The sequence below is a fragment of the Setaria italica genome, chromosome IV (genome assembly GCF_000263155.2).
Source record: "Setaria italica strain Yugu1 chromosome IV, Setaria_italica_v2.0, whole genome shotgun sequence".
Lineage (NCBI taxonomy): Eukaryota > Viridiplantae > Streptophyta > Magnoliopsida > Poales > Poaceae > Setaria > Setaria italica.
Window position 1 is genome coordinate 32,738,909 of NC_028453.1, and position 23,957 is coordinate 32,762,865.

General features: G+C 48.3%; 4 protein-coding genes and 1 long non-coding RNA gene across 5 annotated transcripts; 3 read left to right on the forward strand and 2 right to left on the reverse strand.

Annotated features, from left to right (window-relative positions):
- The first annotated feature begins 4,336 nt into the window (after window positions 1–4,336).
- LOC101786454 (potassium transporter 10) lies at window positions 4,337–9,024 on the forward strand. Its single transcript, XM_004965768.3, has 9 exons — window positions 4,337–4,716; window positions 4,905–5,466; window positions 5,576–5,629; window positions 6,588–6,848; window positions 6,934–6,986; window positions 7,087–7,210; window positions 7,318–7,572; window positions 7,698–8,104; window positions 8,204–9,024. The coding sequence occupies exons 1-9, from the start codon at window positions 4,648–4,650 to the stop codon at window positions 8,867–8,869; spliced, it is 2,451 nt and encodes an 816-aa protein (XP_004965825.1). The 5' UTR covers window positions 4,337–4,647; the 3' UTR covers window positions 8,870–9,024.
- A 152-nt stretch (window positions 9,025–9,176) lies between these two features.
- On the forward strand, window positions 9,177–11,401 carry LOC101786847 (pentatricopeptide repeat-containing protein At4g16470). Its single transcript, XM_004965769.3, has 2 exons — window positions 9,177–10,834; window positions 10,907–11,401. Exon 1 carries the CDS (start codon window positions 9,188–9,190, stop codon window positions 10,463–10,465), a length of 1,278 nt encoding a protein of 425 aa, XP_004965826.1. The 5' UTR covers window positions 9,177–9,187; the 3' UTR covers window positions 10,466–10,834; window positions 10,907–11,401.
- Window positions 11,402–11,686: 285 nt separating this feature from the next.
- Window positions 11,687–19,630, reverse strand: LOC101752699 (probable mannan synthase 9). The gene is made up of 9 exons (XM_004965770.3): window positions 19,058–19,630; window positions 18,812–18,910; window positions 17,854–18,106; window positions 13,585–13,695; window positions 12,891–13,027; window positions 12,639–12,752; window positions 12,351–12,550; window positions 12,027–12,221; window positions 11,687–11,955 (listed from the first exon to the last, which is right to left on the reverse strand). The coding sequence occupies exons 1-9, from the start codon at window positions 19,400–19,402 to the stop codon at window positions 11,793–11,795; spliced, it is 1,617 nt and encodes a 538-aa protein (XP_004965827.1). The 5' UTR covers window positions 19,403–19,630; the 3' UTR covers window positions 11,687–11,792.
- LOC111257100 lies at window positions 12,142–13,578 on the forward strand. Its single transcript, XR_002677487.1, has 4 exons — window positions 12,142–12,256; window positions 12,678–12,770; window positions 12,873–13,048; window positions 13,366–13,578. It is a non-coding gene; the product is annotated as an uncharacterized LOC111257100 (long non-coding RNA).
- Window positions 19,631–22,181: 2,551 nt separating the features above from the next.
- Window positions 22,182–23,091, reverse strand: LOC106804285. The gene is made up of 2 exons (XM_014805054.1): window positions 22,930–23,091; window positions 22,182–22,379 (listed from the first exon to the last, which is right to left on the reverse strand). Exons 1-2 carry the CDS (start codon window positions 23,089–23,091, stop codon window positions 22,182–22,184), a joined length of 360 nt encoding a protein of 119 aa, XP_014660540.1.
- Window positions 23,092–23,957: the final 866 nt, after the last annotated feature.

The following is a 23,957-nucleotide window of genomic DNA, read 5'->3' on the forward strand; positions in this document are numbered from 1 at the left end:
TGTCATCATGGACTAATTAGGCTTAATAGATTCGTCTCGCGAATTATACTCCATCTGTGCAATTAGTTTTGTAATTAGCTTATGTTTAGTACTCCTAATTAGCATCCAAACATCCGATGTGACAGGTGTTAAACTTTAACAGGTGTTTCCCAAACACCCCCTAAATTGCTTGGTCCCAAGTGAAATTGGTCGTTCTCTACCCTCCTCAAGCTATGTTCACGTAACAATATTAATTATTTTGTCCCAAGTGAGAAGTGATGACTCCATGCATGCGTCAGCCTACGTAGTGTGTTTGTTCTCTACATGCATACCTAACATTGTTTTGGTCCCAATGCAAAGTGTGATCCAACACTGGCCCAACGTACCCCAGCCAAGCTAAAGTGGACCAAAACAATGTCCCACCAGAAGGAATAGAAAAGAAAAGAAAAAACATTTCGTTTTCAGTGGCGGCAGGGGATGCTTCGGTAGTGTAAGGACACCTTTTGTCGTTGCTGGTGCTGAGTGGAACATCACCAATCAGTGCCCTTTCATGTCCAGAAAGATCGATCCAAATCCAATGACAAAATCATCATATATGCGACCCTAGTTTTCTAGTGTGGCTGCTGATAAGAAGGAACTGTTTGTTTTGCTCATTAGTGTATGCGTGTTATTGTTCCGGTTGGAGAGGGAAAAGGTTTCTATGATTGCTGGGAAAGGGAAACTGTCCTTGCAGTTGCGAAAGGAGCCAGGAACTTGGTGATAGGACCGGATGGTACGTGAGGATGCTGATGCGCCACCCAATGCTAATTAGTTTTTAGTTCTTCTCTCTGCATTAACTATTCCGAACTGAATGTATGGGAGTAGAATTTCTTTGTCTACGGCGAGAAAGGAATTATTTTATAAAATAAAATAGAGTGAAATCATTTGGGACAAGGAAAGGTAGCCAGACATCAGTAGTTATGCGCGGACAGCAGTAGTTTTAATTATTGGTAGCAGTACGTCCCTCCCGCCCGGCCGGCCGCAGACACCTGTGGCTGGCTGGATGGGATTCGCGTGATTCTACGTGGATGTTGCGGCGAGTCACGGCGGCTACCTTAGCTAGCTTGAAGAAACGCTGCTGCTAGTCTGCTACTACTAGGTACCGAGCGAGACAGCTTGAGAAAAATGTGCCTTGCAGATGCGGCGGGTCTCCGTACCTTCCGTTCCATGCCACAAGGTTACCATCGACAGGTCAAAAGTCGCGGAGGACCTGCTGGTGCGGCCGGCGAGCTGATAAGACTCATGCAGATGCCGGCCGTCAAGGTCAGCATCCCCGGCCGGCCGCGTCGCCGGCCATCGATCCGACGATGCGGGAGGAAAATACGAGAGGGAGAAAGAGTAAGAAAAGACTATGCCAAGCAAGCGCGGTCGAGGTTCCAAGTGTCGAAGAATGTGCCCAAAACCATTTCGACTCCCGCAAGTTTCATCCACCAGACACCAGTGCCTTTCTCCGCAGAGCATCCACAGGTCAGGCGCTTCGCCGGTGATCGCTCGATACCTTTGCTATGGTGCCGCTCCACTCCACATGTCAGGCTGCTAGCAATGCCCTGGACAACCGAAACACCTGAGGCAAACGTGCGCAAAGAGGCTGGAGCGGCAGCCGGCGCCTGCCACGGCGGCGCACCCATCAGCCGAAGCGCCGGCCGACAAGGCTCCATGGGGATGCCGCCGAGGACTCGGCTGGTCGGCACACCGCGTCGCCGCCCTCCGGAGGAGGATCTGGCGTGACCCGTGAGCCGCCGCCAAGAACGCGACGTGGCGGCGCGTCAAGCGCGAGGTAAAGAAAAGTGGGGAAAAAAGCCGAAAGGGAGAACCGGCTTCTTGTTTTTTTTGGGGATCAAAAGGGTGAACCGGCTTCAGCGCGGTCAATCCGCCGTGTCGTCTTGCTTGCGTCGCGCTCGCGCCCAGCCAAAAAGCCAAGTGCGGCCGCAGCGCGCGCGGGCGGCGAGCCACGTCACGGCGCGGGCCCCGCGCACAGGGGTGCGCGCCAGGTCACTGCTCATCTCACCGGCCGAGTGGGCCCGTTCGGAACACTTGGCCCGGCAACTGCACGCGGGCCCGGGCGGGCGCGCGGGCGAGGCGAGAAGCGCACTCACAGATCACCCTCGGGGCTCTCGCGCCCCGCGCTCCGCACGCCGGCCGGGATCACCCAGATGCTTCAGTTCTTTCGGCACATTCGATCCCACCAGCCTCCGTCACTGAACCCGTGGGTCCACTTCGCGTCCTGGTGGGGGGCAGCCTGGAGCGTTCCGTTGTTTCGGAAGGGCCTGGGTGCTCAAGGGGTAGGAACAGGTGCTGTCAGGTCCACTACTCCACCACAAGTTTTGTTTTGGTGTGGATTGCGAACGGGCATGGGACCAGTAGGTCACCATAGTCCAGTAGCACCGGCCTCAGTATTCCTTCGGAAGCGTTTTTTTTAAAAAAAAATTCATGAATTGTTGTAGCCACAACAGGTCAGGTGCTGGGAATTGGTGTCCGAGATACCTCTTTAAGGCGGTATGTGAGTGTGAATTTAAGATGTAGGTTTTAGCTTGCGTATAGATGTGTGGGTGTAGTGTTGTGTGGGGGTGTCTATGTGTAAGTTTAGATTAATTTTTTTTTATGTGGATTCTCTGCGGAAGTTGGAGAGACGTACACGATGTGGTTCTTTCCTTTTTCTTGTGTGGCAACGGTCATCATTCATCAAAGCTTTGATCAGGGATAAGCCAAAGCTGCAAAAAATAATTTGCAGACTCCGCAGCATAAATCCAGTGCGCAGCACATTGATTTTGTTCGTCATCAGTTCGCGCAGGGTGGTTAATTCGTACAGAATTGCTATGTAACCTATTCACTCTGTTCCAATTTATAATGGAGAGTCAAACCATTTTATGTTTGATCAAAATTATAGAGAGGATCACAAAGATTTATGGCACCGAATAGATATACTATGAAAATATATTTAATGAAAAAACTAATGGTACTTATTTGGTATCATGAATGTTAGTACTTTATTGTATAAACTTGGTCAAACTTAAGATGCTTTGACTCTCAAGAAAATTGGAATGTTTTATAATTTGCAATGGAGGGAGTACGAAACTACAATATGACCAAAGTCTAAAGATGCAAAATCCAACAGATGGAGCTAGTGGTAAAAATAGCCAGCATTTAATATATCATCCTTTTGTTAATGTTAGCCTGTTAATAAATAATAGAAAATCACTATGTAAGTTTGAGTTGAAGCTAAGTATAATTCGGTTTCAGTAATAAAATTCCAGGCATGTACTGATAGTACTATGGTAAATAATAAAAATAAGATTGGATTGGGACAAGTATATATTATCTACGGGTGGTAGTGAAATATTAGGTTGAAGGCACCGTAAAATCTACTGAGCAATAGTTTGGTTGAGTTTATGTGGAACGAAGGAGGGTTTTCACCAAATTACACTGACTCCTTTGATTTTGCAAGTTCTTTGTAAACGTTCTCTTTTTTCCAAACATGAGACCTTTTCATCTCAAACGATGTATGTGCCGAATCAATACTATGTACGTATAACAAACTATAGGATGCTCCTGCTGTTCCAGAGCAACATCATGCTTGATGATAAAAATAATATGCTTGAATCGTACTTTGATGCACTAATAGCAAAATGATTGCATGCAGATGTACTTAAAAAGTAGTATAATCTACCAATGGAAACATCTGCCTCACATGACAGGTTCAAGCTTCTAGCATAAACAAAACAGTCACAATCTCCACATCCATGCATTCAGGGATGTATGCCATGTGAAGAACTACAACTACCGTTCAACCCTATCAAAATCCACCATCTATTCATATCAATTCAAAACTAGTAAATAACCTCCATAACCTTCACATTTATATCAACAATGAAACCAGCCATCTAAAACAATTCACATACCATGCATCGTAACCATGCATTACGATGTACTCAATTAAGCGCCACTATCTTTAAAGTATAGAATCCGTCGCAAATCTAGTATTACGACTGGTAGGATTAATTGCCCCGTTATTTTAAACATGTTTTCTTTGCATGACATAAATTCTTTTCTCTACCCTGTATCTTCCTCTCTTCGTATCTAAAGGCCACCATCATTTATCTTAGATGATATCTAAAGGATATCCTTGAACAGTAAGCAGTAGTACTATGCAGAGGGGAGCCACACCAAAACACCTAGCGACGCCCTTTCACAAAAGGGAAGAAAACCGCTGCTTTTCTCCCCTGCTTTTTGGCCCCCTCTACCTCTCTTCCTGTCCCCCCTGCGCTGCTGCTTCTCGTCTCCTTCCTTCCGCTTCCTCCGTCCCCTCCCCTGCCCCCTGGCCCCTGCCTGCGGCCCCCTGGCTGCCCCTCACGCCAATGCTGCTTCCCCCCGTTTTGTTGCTTTGACCACCTTAAAAATCTCAGGGCCTCCAAAATGTCCCACCGAAACCCACTCCCTTCACGCCTCCTCCTGCTCAAATTCATAACGCCCGAGGAGCCAAGAACCCGGGTGAGGTGAGGACGCAGGGCGACCGCCGTCACCTTCACCTAATCGGCTAATCCCAACTCCCCCACTAGTCCCCAAGTGTCCGTCTTCCTCGCTTCGGTCACCAGAGCAGGCCGGAGTTAAACCAGGCTGTTGAGAGGAGCGATGAAGAGCCCCCCTGCCATGGATCCCGAAGCGCCGCCGCCGCCGCCGGGCACTCCCCCGGATGAGGAGGTACGGTGCCCGGAGCTACCAGATGTTTCAAAGGCCCAGTCTTGCCCGGGCGGCTCTTGCTCTTGCCGTGATCGTGGTTCTTGAATCTTGCCTGGAATGCCCGTGTCCGTCGGTTTCCTTGCGATCTTGGAGGGTCCTGAAATGTGCTGATTTCTTTTGGGTTTGTGTGGCTGTGCTGTGTTCCGCAGGAGGAGAAGCGGGGAGGACGGAAGGGGGTGCCATGGCGGATGACGCTGAGCCTGGCGTACCAGAGCCTGGGCGTGGTGTACGGCGACCTCAGCACGTCGCCGCTGTACGTGTACAAGGCGGCGTTCGCGGAGGACATCCAGCACACGGAGAGCAACGAGGAGATCCTCGGCGTGCTCTCCTTCGTCTTCTGGACCCTCACGCTCGTGCCTCTCCTCAAGTACGTCTGCATCGTCCTCCGCGCCGACGACAACGGCGAGGGCGGCACCTTCGCGCTCTACTCCCTCCTCTGCCGCCACGCGCGCGCCGCGCTCCTCCCGCCCGGCCGCGCCGCCGCCGGGGACGACGACCAGCTCCTCGACGCCGCCGCCGCCGGTGCCGCCAAGAAGGCCGCGGCGGAGAACGGCAATGCCGTGACGCTGGGCGGGCGCGGCGGGGGCGCCGCCGCCAGCGTCAGGAGGCTGCTGGAGCGCCACAAGGTGCTGCAGCGGGTGCTTCTCGTGCTGGCGCTGGTCGGCACCTGCATGGTGATCGGCGACGGCGTGCTCACGCCAGCCATCTCCGGTGAGTCTTCGATTGCCTTGCCTTATCGGCTGTTGTTGATTTCTTGGGCTGTGTTGGTGTGCTGTGGAGTTCCGATTTTTACATGGCGTATGGTGCTCTGTTGTTGCAGTGTTCTCAGCAGTCTCTGGGCTGGAGCTGTCCATGGAGAAGGAACACCATAAATGTAAGGATCCAATTATCCCCTTCCACTGATTTGTATTTGTTGAGTGTAGATTTGTCTTTCCAGCTTTCTAGGTACTGTTCATAGATTCAAGTTCTCAGCTGATTGAATCGGGCTCCACCTCAAAGTGACTTGATACAATCAGGCAATCATAGAATTGCCCCAGTGTTAGGTGCCAGTTTTGTTTCAGCCACTGATTCTCAACTGTAAGATGTGGAGCAAGGAGTGAATTTGTGGCAAATGGGGTTTCTCCTAGGAAAAAGTGGTCAAACTGATGCCATTCACCTGAAGAATTTGGTTCGCATGGAGTGGAAGTGTGGAAGTTGAGGTGCCAGGATGTGAACTGCTGAACAACAATCACCTCAAGTTATCTCTATTTCATCAGAAGCTGTGGTGGACTATACAGTTCATCTTGGAAGGTCTTTGATTCTTTTGCAGGGCAAGGCAACACCAGGGACATGTCATCAAAAAAGATGGAGCTCTCAGTAGTCATGCATACTAACAGTTTCTATGAGTAGCAAAATGGAGCAGCTTCGTCGACATTGATGCACAATACATGGAATTACTCCCTTGTTTCAAGAGATAGTAGGTGGAGTTCTTAAATGGAACCACTAGTCAAAGAGAAAGGATAATGGTTCTCATGTAAGATATGCTAGACACGCTGTGCTCTTTCAATTGATATTATGTAGTTACACCAAAGTGGGATGGCAGAAAGATGGTACCACGTAGTAAGATTCAGGAACCTGGAAAAGGTCACCGCTGCTGAAAGAAGTTCACATCTGCCGAGGTCCAAATTATAAAGCGAAGGACCCTATTCTTGACTTTTTCGACTAATAATTTGGCCTTTGTCAAGTTAATTGTGACTTCACTTTATTCTGATTCCTTTTTTGTGTTGATAATGTGCTGTTTTATTCTAAGTCCTTTTCTAACTGGATGAAGTTCTGCTATCATGAATCTGCAGATGTGGAACTGCCTATTGCTTGTATCATACTGGTTTGCCTGTTTGCACTGCAACACTATGGTACACATCGGGTCGGCTTCATTTTCGCTCCAATTGTGATCACATGGCTTCTATGTATAAGCATGATTGGTGTTTACAATATTATTCATTGGGAACCCACTGTATACCGAGCGTTATCTCCGTATTACATGTACAAGTTCTTAAGGAAGACACAGAGAGGAGGTTGGATGTCCCTGGGAGGAATACTGTTGTGCGTAACTGGTACTGCGCTCAGCAACCATTTCTGGACCTTTTGCCTTGATCTGTTGAGTGTCTCTTACTCAAGGTGACCCTTTTGCTCTTTCAGGTTCTGAAGCAATGTTTGCTGATCTGGGGCATTTTAATCAGTTGTCAATACAGGTGAATAAATATTGCTGCATACTCACCTTTTCCCCGTATTCCCTCCTACTAGAAGCAGTATATGGCAAATTATTCTCTCTGATAAAATTTTCTTGAGCAGATTGCTTTTACATGCATGGTGTATCCAGCATTGATCCTCGCATATATGGGACAAGCTGCTTACCTGTGTAGGCATCATATCATGGAAAGTGACTATAGGATTGGATTCTATGTGTCTGTGCCAGGTAAGTTATGCAATTATGCTATTCGGATCTTCATCAGAGAATGAGAACAATACTACAATATCATGCTTGTAATGCTATTTGTTAACGTTGACCATCTTACATTTCAGAGAAAATCAGGTGGCCTGTTCTGGCGATTGCTATTCTTGCTGCCGTTGTGGGGAGTCAAGCGGTTATCACGGGTACATTCTCAATGATCAAGCAGTGCACTTCTCTGGGCTGCTTTCCTCGGGTGAAGATAGTTCATACATCTGCCAAAGTTCATGGGCAAATATACATCCCTGAGATCAATTGGATCCTGATGATACTGTGCCTAGCTGTAACCATTGGTTTCAGGGATACTAAGCATTTGGGAAATGCATCAGGTACGCCAGTGTTAATATCTTTTACACTTTAAACCCCCAGCTTTTCTCGTGTGAGAACTAACAGACATACTAAATGTGAGTAGTAAGGGCAATCCGTCTCACATCTAATTGTGTTTTTTATACAGGACTGGCTGTTATAACTGTCATGCTGGTCACAACATGTCTGATGTCCCTGGTGATAGTCTTGTGCTGGCATAAGAGCATATTTCTTGCAATTGGCTTCATTGTGTTCTTTGGAACCATTGAGGCACTGTACTTCTCAGCTGCACTTATCAAGTTTAGGGAAGGAGCCTGGGTCCCAATCGTCCTGGCTTTCATCTTCATGTTGATAATGTGCATCTGGCACTATGGCACCATCAAGAAGTATGAGTTCGACGTTCAGAGCAAGGTTTCCATCAACTGGCTTCTTGGTCTCAGCCCAAACCTCGGTATTGTTCGTGTCCGTGGCATTGGCCTCATCCACACCGAGCTTGAGACTGGCATCCCAGCAATCTTTTCGCATTTTGTCACCAATCTGCCTGCCTTTCATCAGGTACCTTCAATAGTTCTTTTTAGCTGTTTTCACTGTTCAAAGTTCAGATAATCAGAAGTATGTTTACCCCCCTTATTCATCATTGTTGGTCATGACCAGGTGCTCATATTCATGTGCATCAAGAACGTCCCGATCCCTCATGTCCGGCCTGAAGAGCGGTTCCTTGTCGGAAGAATTGGCCCGAAGGAGTACAGAATTTACCGGTGCATCGTCAGGTACGGGTACCATGACTTCCACAAGGACGACATGGAGTTCGAGAAGGAGCTGGTGTGCAGCATCGCGGAGTTCATCCGTTCAGGGTCTTCCAAGTTCAACGGCATGTCCGATGACTTCGACAAGGACGAGGAGCAGCGGATGTCAGTCGTCCGCTCCGGCAGCATCCGCATGCTGGAGGAGGACGGCCCGGTGGAGAACACCGTTGGACCCTCGCACGCAAGGGAGATTCAGTCGCCGTCGCTGACACCGGCACCAGCACCGGTGGTGGGAGTCAAGAAGCGGGTGCGGTTCGTGCTGCCAGCGGCGAGCCCAAAGCCGAACGTCGGTGTGCAGGAGGAGCTGCAGGAGCTGTCGGACGCGCGGGAGGCCGGCATGGCGTTCATCCTCGGCAACTCGCACGTCAAGGCTAAGAGCGGGTCGAGCTTCCTCCGGCGGTTCGTGATCAACTTCTGCTACGACTTCTTGCGGCGGAACAGCCGGGGGCCCAACTACGCCGTCACCATCCCGCACGCCTCCACGCTGGAGGTCGGCATGATGTACTATGTCTGAAGTCTGAACCCCTGAAACTCTCTGGAGAAGATGAACATAGTAGGAAGAGTAAAAGATGAAGAGGAGATGAAACAAAGTTTTCAGCTGTATATGCTAGATTTTGTAAGTGATGTTGAGTTGTCGTGTAAATGCAGCCTGATTTTCTTAGGTCTTCAGCTTCTCTCGTAAATACCAAAACTTTTCTTCATTGGTCGACTGGATATCGAGATTTGAATACCGGATCTGCCATCGCAGCAAACCTCCAACAGACCCCAGGTCCCCAGCTACTGTCATAAGATCACTCAAGTGGAATCCAGAAGGGTGCGATTTCCGTCGACCATGAGCTCGGCTGACCTGGCACGAACGCTGAAGTCCCTGTGCATCGCGGGGGACCTGTCCAAGGCTGTGCGTCTCCTGTGCCAGAGCCCCGTGTGTCCCGGCGCGAGGACCTACGCGCTTCTGCTGCAAGAGTGCGTGAACCGGAGGGACGCGAGGCTGGGCAAGAGGATCCACGCGCGCATGATCGCCACCGGGTTCCGCTGCGGCGAGTTCATCACCACCAAGCTGCTCATCTTCTACGCCAAGATCGGGGACCTCGGCTGCGCGCGGAAGCTGTTCGACGGAATGCCGCAGCGGAGCGTGGTCGCGTGGAACGCCATGATCTCCGGGTGCGCGCGCGGCGGCGCGGAGGCGCAGGAGCGGGCGGTGGAGCTGTTCGGCGCGATACGGGCAGAGGGCCTGGCGCCGGACCAGTTCACGTTCGCGTCCGTGCTGTGCGCGTGCGCGAGGCTGGCGGCGCTGGAGCGCGGCCGCCGCGTGCACGCCGTCGCGGTTAAATTGGACGTCGGCGGCAACGTCTTCGCCAACAGCGCGCTCGTGGACATGTACCTCAAGTGCAGTTGCCCCGAGGACGCGCGTCGGGCGTTCGCGGCGGCGCCGGAGCGGAACGTCACCATGTGGACCGCGCTCATCTCTGGGCACGGCCAGCAGGGGCGCGCCGCCGAGGCACTTGCGCTCTTCGACCGGATGGCCGCGGACGGGTTCCGGCCCAACGACATCACGTTCCTCGCCGTGCTCTCAGCGTGCGCGCACGCCGGGCTCGTCGACGAGGGCCTGAGGCGGTTCGCGTCCATGTCGTCGGACTACGGGCTCGCCCCGAGGGGCCCGCACTACGCCGCGGTGGTCGACATGCTGGCCAGGGTCGGCAGGCTCCGTGACGCCTACGAGCTCGTCAAGAACCTGCCGGATTGCCAGGAGCACTCCGTGGTCTGGGGCGCGCTGCTGGGTGCTTGCAGGAAGCACGGCGGTGACGTGGCGCTCGTTGAGCTCGCCGCGCGGAGGTTCTTCCGGCTGCAGCCCGGAAACGCCGGAAAGTACGTGGTCCTGGCGAACACGTACGCCGCCCGCGGGATGTGGGATAGCGTGGCCGGCGCGCACGAGGCGATGAGGGCGCTCGGAGTAAAGAAGGACCGCGCCTGGAGCGCCGTCGAAGTGCAGGGTAAGGTGCACACGTTCCTCGCTGGGGACTCGTACCACGACGAATGCTCGGCGATATATGAGGTCTGCAATGCATTGACCTCCGCCATCACTGAGCAATCCGTGGGAGCAACTGCCTGATGGTGTCAGTCATTGCTGATCACTGAACGATCGTCTGCGTGGTCACTGCTGCAGTTCCGATTGAAAATGCCTTGCTTCTCTGGAGAAAACATCCTGCACAGAAATATTATCATCTTCGGTGATCTGAATGCGCCATTCTTGGCTGCGCAGTTTTGATCTGACAGTTGCCACAGCTCATTCTTGTTGCACATATAGAAGTTCATGATTGAACGAGGTTATAATTACAAGTGGGCAAGACTATCAGGTTTGCTACACTATTTTTAACCACAAATGATTACCACAGCTTGATGAAATCTGAAGGAGCGGAGGAAGCCCAAATAGACAACCTGGGGAAGAAGCTGCCTGAGCAAAAGACATGTAGTTTAAGAGGTAGAGCTCCTTCTTCCTTTGCTCATTTGGGCTGTGCCTGTCAGTCACTAGAAATCTCTACCTTGCTTCCAGAAGCAGCATGTACCACAAGATCACATCAACTATTCAGGTCTCCGATCATGGTTCTCAGAATGTCACATCGAGCTGTGAGTTGGATCCTTGGAGTTGCAGAGCTGTGGTATTGTCAGGGTTTGGAGATCCAGTACTTCTATGCTTTCTTCAGTCACATGCATGTCCTTGTTTATCAGTGACTCAAGTCGAATCCACATACAGATTGTTCATCACCTGACTGACAGGCAGTACGATTGAAAGAAATCCTAAATGAATTAGAAAAACACTAGAGTGACTCATTTGTAGAGCTACTGGGAATCTGAGACAAGATGTAGTAGAACAGACGATCTCTCAGAAAACAACCAAAAGAGGTCAGTTCCTCTGATACATCTGATCTCTATTTGTACTATTGCTCTGAAATTTAATCTTCTCAAATACAATATGTTTATTACAGTTGACATTGACATAGGAAAAAATGAAGGTGAATAGATATCAGAACATGTACAGACTTTATTCTCTTCCTCTTCTCACAGCAAACTTGCCAACAATGAATGAACAAACGGTTTTTGTTTTCTGTTTGCACAACAAATGATGAAATTTTCACGATTTGCTATCATTTTCTACTGCTGATTCTGCTATGGTGGCGCTGAGACTCAAAACAGCCTGCTTGTCATCACCAATCTCATGTGCATCGCAGCACATTCCTAGCAGCTATATATATATATATATATATATATATATATATATATATGGCTTGTCTTGCAGTGCTCTTGCACTGCTGCTCTCCCTGACAACAATACACACAAGAGAAGGCTGCTTGATCTTATCTTTCATCTGGCTATGTACCATGAAACTGTAAAGATTTGAACACAATCATGAATCCATGATGGATGGTCTGATAACACTTCTATGAATGGGGGACGAATGTCCCGACATAGCCCAGACCAACGATGAAGAAAGCAATGGATTGGAGGAAGAGGAATATGTAGTAGTGGTTATTCCCAACTGTGACGTCGTAGCATCCACAGAAGAAGAGGTAAGCTCCGACACAAAGCTCCAGAATATGCAACCTGGTTCCAATTTAAAGTTTAGCAACGGGAATAATTAGATGAATCAGAATAGACAAATTTTTGTTATGTACCTATCCACTATTCTCATGCGGGGCTTCTTGAATCCCTTGCCTGGCATTTTCATCCTCAGAGCATCGCCAAGTTTTTCTGTCACCACCCATTCATTTACCCTGCCTGCCTCCAGTAGGCCAATGAAAGTGGCCTTCATTCTATGCAACGCCATCACATTCTCAAAGAGGATCCAGAAGACAATTAAATGAACCGACCTGCATGATTCAATGATTTTGTTGTTAATCTTCAGGTAAATGTTAGATTTATCATATCTTCAGACCTTAAGGTATATGTTGATTTTTATTACTCAACTATGATCACAAAGTTCCTGAGAAGATTGGTACCTTGGAGTGCCAACAGCATTGAGAAGGGTGATGATGGTTGGGATATACACAGAACCCCACCTGGGTATTTCAACCTCAGGAACTAAGACTGTAGCCGGGATGACAATGCAGTAAAACACAAAGGTCACAATGTGCGCTATGATCTTGCGCACAAGGAAGAAGTTGTAGATGACATGAATTTTCTTCCAAAGTGTCACTTTCTGCATCAAGATTGACAAATAACCTGTTAGAAATAACTGATGATTGTGTTAATTTTATTTTCTGAAAAATAAACTTGGTGCAAGGGACCTTGTTTCTGACAATCTCCATCAACATTTTCCTGAACAGGTTTGCTGGTCCACATGACCATCTGTGTTGTTGATATCGGTATGCCTTGAGTGTGCTTGGGAGCTCATTTTTCACCTGAAAATACATATTTGGGTCAGTTCCATGCTTCCCTGTGCATTTACTCATTAACCTTAGCAGCTACGCAACACCAAGAGCAATGCAAAATAATGCAGTGGTTGCTACATGAATACACAGGTACTGCTGGGTTTTTACCATGAGGTCGCCAAGGAATACAAACTTCCATCCTTTGAGGCTTGCTCGGACCGCCAAATCCATGTCTTCAACAGTGGTCCTATCCTTCCAACCTCCTGCCTCATTCAGAGCTGATATGCGCCATACACCGGCAGTTCCTGTCGACAAACATTGGAATGGTAAGAACAAATGCAGAAACGTATAATATAATGCTGCTTTAATCCAGTTTCTAATAAGCAACTACTCCAGCGCTTATGTCTATTAGTGACTACTACTTGACAAAAAAAAGTGCAAATAAAAGTTGGTCATTCAATTATGTTTTCATAATTGTCATTCACCATTCATGGTTTCTGTATTTCCTAAATCTCTTCCTAAGACATGCCAGCATTTAACTTGTTTAATCGAATTTAGGATGTTATTGAATGGTAGCCCTGTGTCCCTGTCTTGTTGTTCTCTGTGTTACTGCGTGTTATTCCTTTGCGCCCTCTTTATGCAGTTTCATATGACTTTGAGATGTGGGACATGCCCCCCTTTTTTTCACTTTACAAAGACTCGGAGACAGAGTGATCTCACTGCGACTTTGTGAGAGCTGAAACACGTGGTAGAAAATGAAAAGGTTGAGGGACCATGCAGAATCATGTGAACGAGAAAGGAAACACAGAGAACGTCCCCCGCAAGAGAAAACATAGGAAGAGAGGGACCCGATGGAGCTTACCATTGAAGCCGAAGAAGGCGTAGGTGGAGGAGCCGACTTCTTGCTCCACGGTGAAATGGTAATCCAGGGATATCTCCTGCATCCTTGTCATCAGGCATTCATCTGCATTCACTGCTCACAACGGAAGGAACCAGCAGCAACACCAAACATGCCATCAACGTGCAAGAAAAATCTCTACCGAGAACAAGTTGAGTACTGAAACTGCTATGTACTAGTACGAACAACCGAAAGCGTGGTATCATCAATCCTTAGTGCATCTTACATGCTATAACCAGTGGTACATCTCCATGCCCCTGTAACGTGTAAATGTGTAATGATGGTTTACAAGGTGAGTGTTTGACCAATAATTTTTATAGAAATATTGCGTTTTGAGGAAAGGCAATTATATTGGATATACTTTTTAATTGTGAAACTGATAGTAAAATAAAATGTGTCCAATCTTACATTGTCAATCCTATATAGCTTTTTATATATCGATGGTCAAAGTTTAACAAGTTTAACGAGCAGGTATATGTTCCGAAGAGACACGCATTTTGAATAAGAGGAGTACACACATGGGCACAAAGCTCCAGAGATGGAGATGATTATTGTTGGCGGCAGGGATGCGTATTTGTTGCTAATGATAGGGGAGACACTAGGGCCTGTGTGCAACTATCTTGCTGTACGGGCTTTGGAGCGGTACTGGGCCACTACGATAACACTAAAAGCAGATGGGTGTGGTTAACGTCGGAAGCTGTACGGGTAGGTGAGACGAAACTGCTGGATTTGGACACTTGATGCTGTGTTTGGTAGGTGACGCACTGACGCTCTCGGCACGTTGCTTGCTCACTTCCATGTGGTTCTGCTGCGCCAAGCCTCCTAGGCTCCCCCCCTATTACGAGCTTTGGTGTCTAGATCGAGAAGAAATGGCGTTGCAAAGCACAGAGCAGCTAGCAGGACCCACGGAGCTCGTGGTGGAGACCGACCACGTTGATGAAAATACCCGAATGCAGTGTTGGTACCACAGGGTCGGAAATTCCTGACGCCAGAAACAGTAAGGAAAGCTCAAAAACCCATCAGGAAAGCCAGAAACAGTAAGGAACCATCAGGAAAGCGATCCCTGTCGGTCCACCGTCAGGAATCCGCTGATAGAAGTGGGTAGTCAGAAAAGATGAGTTTCTCCTGATGGTTCTGTCGGGGATAGATTCCTAGTACCCGCAAGGAAGAAAGAAGATGGACTCCTACTAGGATTCCCATGTAATCCTACTAGGACCCATACCTTGTAATTCTACTTGGACTCCTACCTTGTAACCGACTAGTAATCACACCCCCTGGAGTATATAAAGGAGGGCAGGGTCCCTAGATCGGTAGGCCAAGACCTCGTAGAACCACAACAGAGGACCAAATCCTCAACACCAAAGAGGACGTAGGGTATTACCTTCGAGTTTCAGGTCCAGCGATCCCCCAACAACCAATCTACTACCTTGGGATACTCCTTGGGTATAAAACACCGACATCTGGCGCGCCAGGTAGGGGTGATCATCGAGATCATCGGGTGAGCTTGAAGGACCTCATCAAGATCAATCTACTCTAGATCAATCTACTCTACAAGACAAGAACGTTGTTCTCCCATCCAATCGACGACTCGGTGTCCAACAGCGTCACAGTCCGAGGTGAGGTCGCCGGACAGGCTAATTCCGAGCCAGCATCTGTTCTCACCGAATTGGAATTCGAAACAGAGTGCGGAGTAGAGCAATTCACCTATTGTTGATCGTTTCCAAGCATCAAGATCGAGATGGAATAGAATTGGGTGGCATCAAGATGAAATCCTATAGGGAATCGATTTCCTTAGTAGAGTCCGAAATGGAGGCCAGATTTGTTGATCGGAGACGAAAAAGCACGCCAAGCATCAAAAGAAACACCTGTCGCTATAAATCAATGGTGTATTCAGCTATGTGCACACTAAAAAAGTTACTAGAAGGACTTCAGCTTGCGTGGCAACACCAACAAATCTCTGACAATACGATCGACTACTTCTGGAAGAGCAAGATGTCTAAACCGGCTCGCTAATGACTATTTCAACTACTCGTCTCGACTGAAAAACAGTTGAGGGCGGGCCTCATACCGTCAACAACTAGTCGGAATCAATTCTGACTAGTCGGCTTCATCAACGACCGTCACGGCTTCATCGACAACGTTCACGAATCAAGCTAAGTCATTTTTTTAATTATTTTATATAATTTTTCCAGAGCTACTTGTGTATGTCTCTCGACGGAAACTACCCTCCAGAGCTACACTTTGCTGACTACTCCTAGGGTATGTTGACCGATAGCCACAGGCTTGGTACACCGAATTAGGAGGCTATGCCACGAGTTTGGTGCACTGAGTGCTGGAGGCTCACAGCGGCTACACCCTAAGGAGACACAAATCCTGTGCGCGGCAAACACGCGCTCTCCTCGCCAAAAGGTAGAAAAGTCTCGACAACTACTTTATGCGCAATCGCGCAGTCTTTTTGTCGCAATGTTGACTACTTATTTTCAATGTCTTCTCTTAGTGGTCACTAATCTACTCGAGCTGAACATGCCCTAATCCGTGAAAGCCTCGGATCTTCTATCATGCCTAAGCACTAGGACAAGTGCGAGATAAAGATCTTCGTAGCAGCAATGCCAGTATGCGTACACGAGATAAAGATCTCACATGTAGTGGCAATAGCTAAATAGGACTGAGAGCCTAAACATAATAGGCTAACTACTCAAAAAAAATATAGTCGAAACAAGAGCATGACACACGACATTTACATTATATCATCACTGAATAAATTTCAGTAGTTCTAATATTCTACAAATATGCTACATAATGTATGCATCTCTTTTTGCAGGTCAAGCTTCGGCAACGACTCTCCAGGATGCTCAGAATACCTCCAGTGGCTTCGCTAGCTCCCATGCTCAGGGGCTGGGCACCAATAACTACTCAACGTGGCTCCTACGGCTCACCTGGTGCATAAGCTTGGGGGCTGAACGCTGCAAAACTACTCAGACAACAACTGGCGTGAAGACTAAAGTTTGCTAGACTCTTGAATTGATTATTTAATCATTCCAAGGATCGGGGGCTGATAAGCTACACCCAACAGTTTATTTTTTTAAGATGAAGAAAGAAGATTCAAGATTTATTAACCCTCAACCTAATTGTTTTAACCTAAGGCTCGGGGGTTACTCCATATGAAGTGTGACTTTCGCTACCCTCCATATCATAATGAAGATTATGAAATCAAAACGATCAAGGGTTTGAGCACACCATAGCTTCATGACAGCTTTGAAGAATTTTAAAGATTTAACTAGACAAAGTACTCGAAAAGCACTAAACTACTCGATGAGGATCTGAAAAGTACTTGAAGATTGCTGCACTAGACTATGAAGCGCTCAGGGGCTTGTCGGGGATAGATCTCCAGTACCCGCAAGGAAGGAAGAAGACGGACTCCTACTAGAATTCCCCTGTAATTCTACTATCACTCATTCAGGTCTGGTTTAAAACTGGTCTCCTGTCAGTTTTATTTCACCCGTTAGGAGTCCGAGGACGGTTCCTCTATGGTTTTTACTGTCCTGACGGTTTATAAGAAACCGGCAGCAATAGAATTTGGTTTCCTGTCGGTTTTCTCTTCCGACAGGAGAGCATATTAGTTCCTGACGGTTTTACAGAAACGGACAGGAAAAACTCAAACCGTCAGGAATCTTCGATTTTCTGGTAGTGTGAACTGCTGAACTGTGAATAAGAGGCGTGTGCATCGTGGCTGCATGCAGTTTGTGTGCGGGACCGGTGGGCCCGTGAGAGGGATACTTTGACCCTTCTGATGGGAGCCCGGCACCGACACTCCAGTGTTTGCCAGTCCCCATGGACGACCGGGCAGTTGGGTCCCCTGTTGTGGTGTGCCTGCCGGTGCCGGCGGCTCTACCCCGGCCTCTCCCTCACAAGCTGGTCACGGATGCAGATGGGCACATGATCGATCATCTCCCGGCGCCATTTCCCAACCCAGATATACTTCCAACCACCAAAAATGTCCAGCAGCAACAAGGAAACTACAGCGCTGCCTTTGATTACTACCTCTCCAGCTGCTACCTACTCTACTTTCTTACCTCATCTCATCACGCACCACTGACCCAGTTAACCCAACGACCAACCACCCTCCTGATCACGGCTGGCCGGTGCAGTTCAGACCGAGGCCGTGTCCCAACCGAAATTCGACGATTACCTTAGCAGCAACAAGCGAAGTGGGTGACGTATAACGTAACGTACCGAACTTCCATCGGGCCTGGACGAGGGCGAGGTCGGGGTTGTGGACGAGGAACGGCACGGCGCGCTGCAGGAAGTCCGGCTCCGGCTGGAAGTCGGCGTCGAAGATGGCCACCATGTCGCAGCCGCGGGCGTAGCCGCGCTTCATCCCTTCCCGGAGCGCGCCGGCCTTGTACCCGCGCCGGCTGTCCCGGACCTCGTACCTGATGTTCACGCCCTTGCTCGCCCACCGCTCGCACTCCGCCCGCACAAGCTCCTGCAAATTACAAAAAATTCACCTCGTCAGGGGTTAGCGTGCTCAATTCTAGTTAGTTCTCTGATGGCTCTGTGACAAGAAGTGAGCCTCGCTGCTATGTAACAAGAAGTGAGCCTTACTCAACTGGTTGGAGAGTGTCTATTCTTTTTTAATGAAAAAACCACATAATTCCTCCTAGTTCTCGTTGCGGAATCTTGCTAATAAGAGTTTCCGGAAAGGATAACACCTAGTACTATTGCCTATTATAACCTAATCACGAGCCTGCTATATCCAGGGTGGACTCGAGGCGAGCCAAATGATGATCATGAGACTAAAATGGAACCTGGGCTTTGAGTACTTGTTTGGATCGAAACCTGTTGGCAGGCAGCTTGCCTCTGGCTTGTCTCTGACAATTAAAGACGGATACATGCACGACCACTTTCTGCACATGCCTACGTGATTGCTAAGCTCTTTCCCGAGGATTAAGCTTTCTTTCGGCCACAGCGGCGCCACCTGGCGCGCAGTTGCAACCGCCACTGACATTGCTGGCTCGCGCTTTTTACTTCGTCAGCGCCGACCTCGATCACAATTGCACTGGCAAGTCCTAGCTAGAACCATGTATATGTTGGGCAACAAGTGCATGCTGGATCGTATCCCGTAGTCGTTAATTAAGGTTGTTGATTAAGCCAGCACGTGACAGCCGGAGATAATGCATGGTCTTCTTACCCTGATGGCGGGGTCGGTGGAGTCGTCGAGCACCTGCACGATGATCCGGTCCGCCGGCCACGATAGCCCGCACGCCGCCCCGATCGACACCCCGTACACCTGCACGTCCGTCCGTCCACCATGCAATGCAACCACACGCACACGTCCTCATCAGTAGCTTCACTTGTAGACAACAAAATTGTAACTCCCCGCAGACCACGTATGGTCGACGGCGGCGGCGGCGGCCGCGAGCAAACACTTACACACCTCGCGCTCGTTGTACATGGGGATCTGCACGAGCACCATGGGGTACGCCGCGCTCCCGCCGGCGGCGGCCTCGAGGTCGCCGTCCTCGCCGCCGCGGATGGGCTCCCACCGGTACCGGAGCTCGGGGCGGCGGCCGAGGAGGCGCGTGGCGAGGACGACCGCGGCCAGGTACACCTTCTCCGCGAACAGCATCACGGACATGGCCAAGCACAGCGCCACGGCCAGCCGCAGCAGGGGCACCACTACGGGGGACTTGAGCTGCTGCCACACCGCCGCGACCTGCCCCGCCGCGTCGCCGCGGTACGCCGGAACTGTCCCCCACCCCAGCAACGTTGCTCCGGCCATCGTGTTACGCTCGCACACCGTTCCTTTTCTCTCCTCTCTGCTCCGAGCTGACAGAGCCGGAGGAAAAGGAGAGATGATAGAGCGGCGGCAATGGCTCGCAATGCGGGGCGCGCCGGGTGAGAATGCAGCGCCGACGGCCGGGGCGGTGGTGCTTGCTGGCTCTGGCTGCGCGCGGAGGGGAATTAAAGGGAGCGGAGGGAGATAGAGACGGTGAGAGGGTGGTGGGTTTTGTCGGCTGTCGCGGGGGGTGCAGACGGCGAGGCGAGGGGAGATTTAACGGCGGGGTAGGGGGTGACCCCCGGAGTGCCGGGGACGCCGCCGGCTGTCGGTGGCCGGTGGTTTTGACCGTGGGGCCGACATGGCAGTGAGGGTGGTTTCGAGGTTGAATCGCTTGGGTGTGTGGATGCGTATACGTTTTGCGTTCTCATTTATGGGGGTGGATGCTGGATACAGTCTCCTGATACATTTGGGATTTTGTTGGAATCGTGAGTAAATACTTCCTTCCATAGAAAAAATAAATAAATATATTACGATATTCACATAATCTAGAAGATAACACTTTGACTAGTAATACTCATAAAAAATATATTGCCTTCAATAAAACTTTTGTATAATGTGGAAGTACCTTTTCATATCTACTAATGCTCGTCAATATATATAAAATTTTAGATGGTTTTACTCGGAGGTAAAAGGTTTGACTTCAAAAAAACATAAATGGACTTAAATTTTCAATCAAAGAAGTACATCCAAACTTGTCGATCTGTTTTACGCGACAATCATTCATGAGGTGTGGACTTACTCGAATTCATTGATTTTTGGCATGCACGTGTATTTTCCGTAATGATTACAACTTTGTATTGTTTTGTTCTTGACAATAGCTTCTTATTTACGATGAGAAGGTTTTTCGGTTTTATTTGGCTAGTGTGGCGTTATTTTGTTTAAAGAATGTGTTACATACATCTTGTACGTACTGATTTATTATGGCTTCTTTATATCTCTTCTTCCAATTTGTATTATGCGGTTTAACTTGTAGAGCTTTGAAAAAACTACATTGTTAAAATAAGATTATGATGAGGTTTGATGTTTTTATTTTGTCTCTAGTGTGTTTGAAGGTATATTTATTGTTAAAATACGTGTTTAATCAATCAACCTTTCATGTTCTTAATGTCATACAGTCTTGGTGTTCACGCTGACTTATGATAGTTTCTTCATATTTGCGTGGTTTATGATTTAATTTTTAAACATAAAGACATTTAATTTATTTAATAAATGTGCATAGTGATATTTCTATATTTAGAATGTATTGTAATCACGTTTTTGAAATGCTGATGGCTACATTTATGGTGTTTGGATTGTTGTTTTTATTAGGATGGTGTACTTTGATATTCCAATATGCATTGAATTAAGTAACTTTTTTGTATGTGTCCATATTCACCTAAGGAAAACAATCCATAACTACTAAAAATAGATCTAGATTCATTGCATGTCTACAAAGTTTTTTTGGTTTAACAAGGTTACTTCCTTTTCTTGCTCACCCATGGTCGATTGATTTGGGGTTTTTTTTTTTACTCAAAGTGTTCGGAGGTATTCTAGTTTGACATGTTTTATCAACTCTTTTTTTGTGGTGTTTTGCCGTGCTACGTAGATGTAGATATTGCACTTACAAGTGTTACACATGTCTTTTACACATACCTCAATGGTTATATTTATATACGACACTGGAGGTAGAGAAGCAATCTCAAATGTAAAACAAAACGAACATAGAGGTCGAAATAAGCTTTGAGCTGAACTGGGCTACCTAATCCTATAGGACGAGTCCTGCATAGCCATGAAATTTCCATACATTCTGACATGATTTTTAGAAATGCTTATGTTGGTAAACCATAGTTCGTAGATACACTTGACCCTGTTATCATCTGCAGAATGCTTGAAACGCATTGGTATGCTGATGTCTCGATCAACCGCATCATAGCAGTGCTAGAATATTCCTTGCGCCAGAAATCACTCTCTGTAATCCATGTAAGCCATCTCTCAAGAAATTTTATCTTCATCTAGAAAAAAAGATTATCCCTCAAGAGCCATCAGCAGCTCCTTTTTTTTTTTGAGAGGGAACAAGAGCCATCAACAGGTAGCTATGGCTCACAAGTCACAATGCATGCATGTAGCAATCCGATCCAGTGCGATGCGCGAGAGATGTACTTCGCCGGGTGGCTGACACGCTGTGTCGGTAGCTCAGTCCCTTTGCCCGTTCCAGCTGGGTGATCCCTGTAGCTTAGCGGGGCTCAGAGCAACTTTAAGAGTCTCTCAAAAAATCCTTCCCAAAACTATCTATTGGAGGCTCTACTAAAAGTTTTTTTTTCCAAAATCATATCAATCCATAGCAGATCCCCAATAATAAACTCCTCAATACTTCAAAACTGACCACATCATCACATGTGAGCCCCATGATTAATAGAAAAATAAAAAACAGTCCATCCATTCATATCCTCAACCGCAGCTCCTCCCATCATGCCCACGATTCCACGCGCACGACCCGAGACGAGCGGTGGCAGTGGCTCCTGTGCAGCCCCACACACACCACCAGCCCACCACGCACGACATTAGCGGAGGGGCTCCGGTCACTGCGCGAGGCAGCAACAGCTTGGACCCATCACCACGCGCGACGGCGACTGCTCCGGCCCCCACGCGAGGCCACGGCGACGCCTCACGTCCGCTCCGGTCACCACACGTGGCAACAGCAGCTCGAGCCACGAGGAAGAAGAAGCGAGCAAGCGAGTAATCACAGTGTGCCGCAGTCGCAGAGGTACTCGCGGGTGCCGCAGGTCTTGGCGTGCCCCTTGAGGTTGGTCCGGACGGCGTAGCGCTTGCCGCAGCCCGGGCAGCGGTACTCGCGGGCGGGGCGGAGGCATTCGCGCGCAAAGGAGCAGCTCGGGGTGCGATTGGGAGGAGAGGGATCCGCGAAAATATGCGGAGCAAGCTACGCGGGATATGAGTCTGCGAATCTTTACAACGATTCCTGGAGAGCTGTTCGAGGCTGAATTTTTTCTTTTTTTCTCTGATTAAGGTATTAGAGGTAATTTAAGGAGTTTTTAGAGTTGCTCTTAGGCTAAGATGGAACAGTACCCTTCCTCTCATCATCGTCTTGTGGCAAATGGACGGTGGGGCGCCTCGCTGCCCGAAAGGCACGCGGATGTGTTCCTCGGATACATGTACTTACGTACGTGTGGTGCCGGCCGCGGCCGGCATATCGGAGATGTTGGGCCATCGGAGAGGTGATAGGGCGCCGACGGTTGAGATTGTCGACGGGGACAGAGGACCCGGGCTAGGAGTTAGCCATGAAGCGCCGCACCTTCCATTGATAGGGATCTCGGCGTGAGACGACGACAGGATTGTTCGCTGCCATTTCCGAGCAGTTACTCCCTGCTTCTACATTTCCATGGCGGTGGTGGAAAATCGCTAGGTGTTGCGATGCGCCGATGCCGATGCGAGCTGCTTCTACATTTCGTGTGTCCATGGATATGATGAACCTGAACCATGTACTCTGAAATCTCCATATGCTCATTCCACATATATAGCTCTAGCTCGTAGCCATCACGGTGGGCGTCGTTTTCAGTGTCTACCGAGGTGTTGAGTGCCAGGTACCACCAGCACAGTTCAATTCCGTGATGGAAGACAACGCCATTGGCCATGCCATCTACTTCATCGCACTCGAGTCGTGTCCTTCCGTTCCGTCCTTGGAGGACGGTCCACAACTGGAGTGCATCTTTTATGTCGCTGTGGCCCTGTCGGCTATCGCCCTTCTCGCAATGATGGGATTGCCTTGGTCACTCACTCGGCTGACCGGGCCGAGAGCGAAACATGAGCATCGATCGATCGACCTCCAGGACATGCATGGAAGTGCCCTGATTCTGGAGTGGATACTCCTGTCTGCCGATCATTACTCTCTCCTACTCGAGTATACATGCATTGCATTATTAGTAGTACTCCCAAATTATTAGTCATTTTAGTTTTTTTTAATTTATAAATTTTACTACACATCTAGATATATATTATATTTAAATACATAGTAAAAGATATCAACTAAAAATTTAAAATGCCTAGTGATTTGGAATGGAGAAAGTACTGCATAGTACGTGCATCTTATTAATTTGCGTCACTATATGATAACTGGAACCCATGAGGTTCCACGCTTAACAACTTCCCTAAGTTATGTCCGTATTTGTTCCTTAGGTATCCCACCTAGTATATGTGATTTCTATCTTAACCAAAGGTGTGCGTACATTCATCATAGGGATGAATGTTCATGCATGTGACATGCAAGCTTTCAACGTGTCTATTGTGTTTTGGGGAAAAAATGTGCGTGGTATTTGATTTTATAATAAGGATATTCTCGGTGTAACATTTTATATTTATATCTTAAAAATACCACATAAACCAGAGTATATTTAATTCACAGATGAAATAGCTCACACTTCATCTTTTATTATTTTTCAAGACTACATACAAGACACAAATACCTTGAAAACAGTGTGCCATGATTTTCATGCCCATGAAA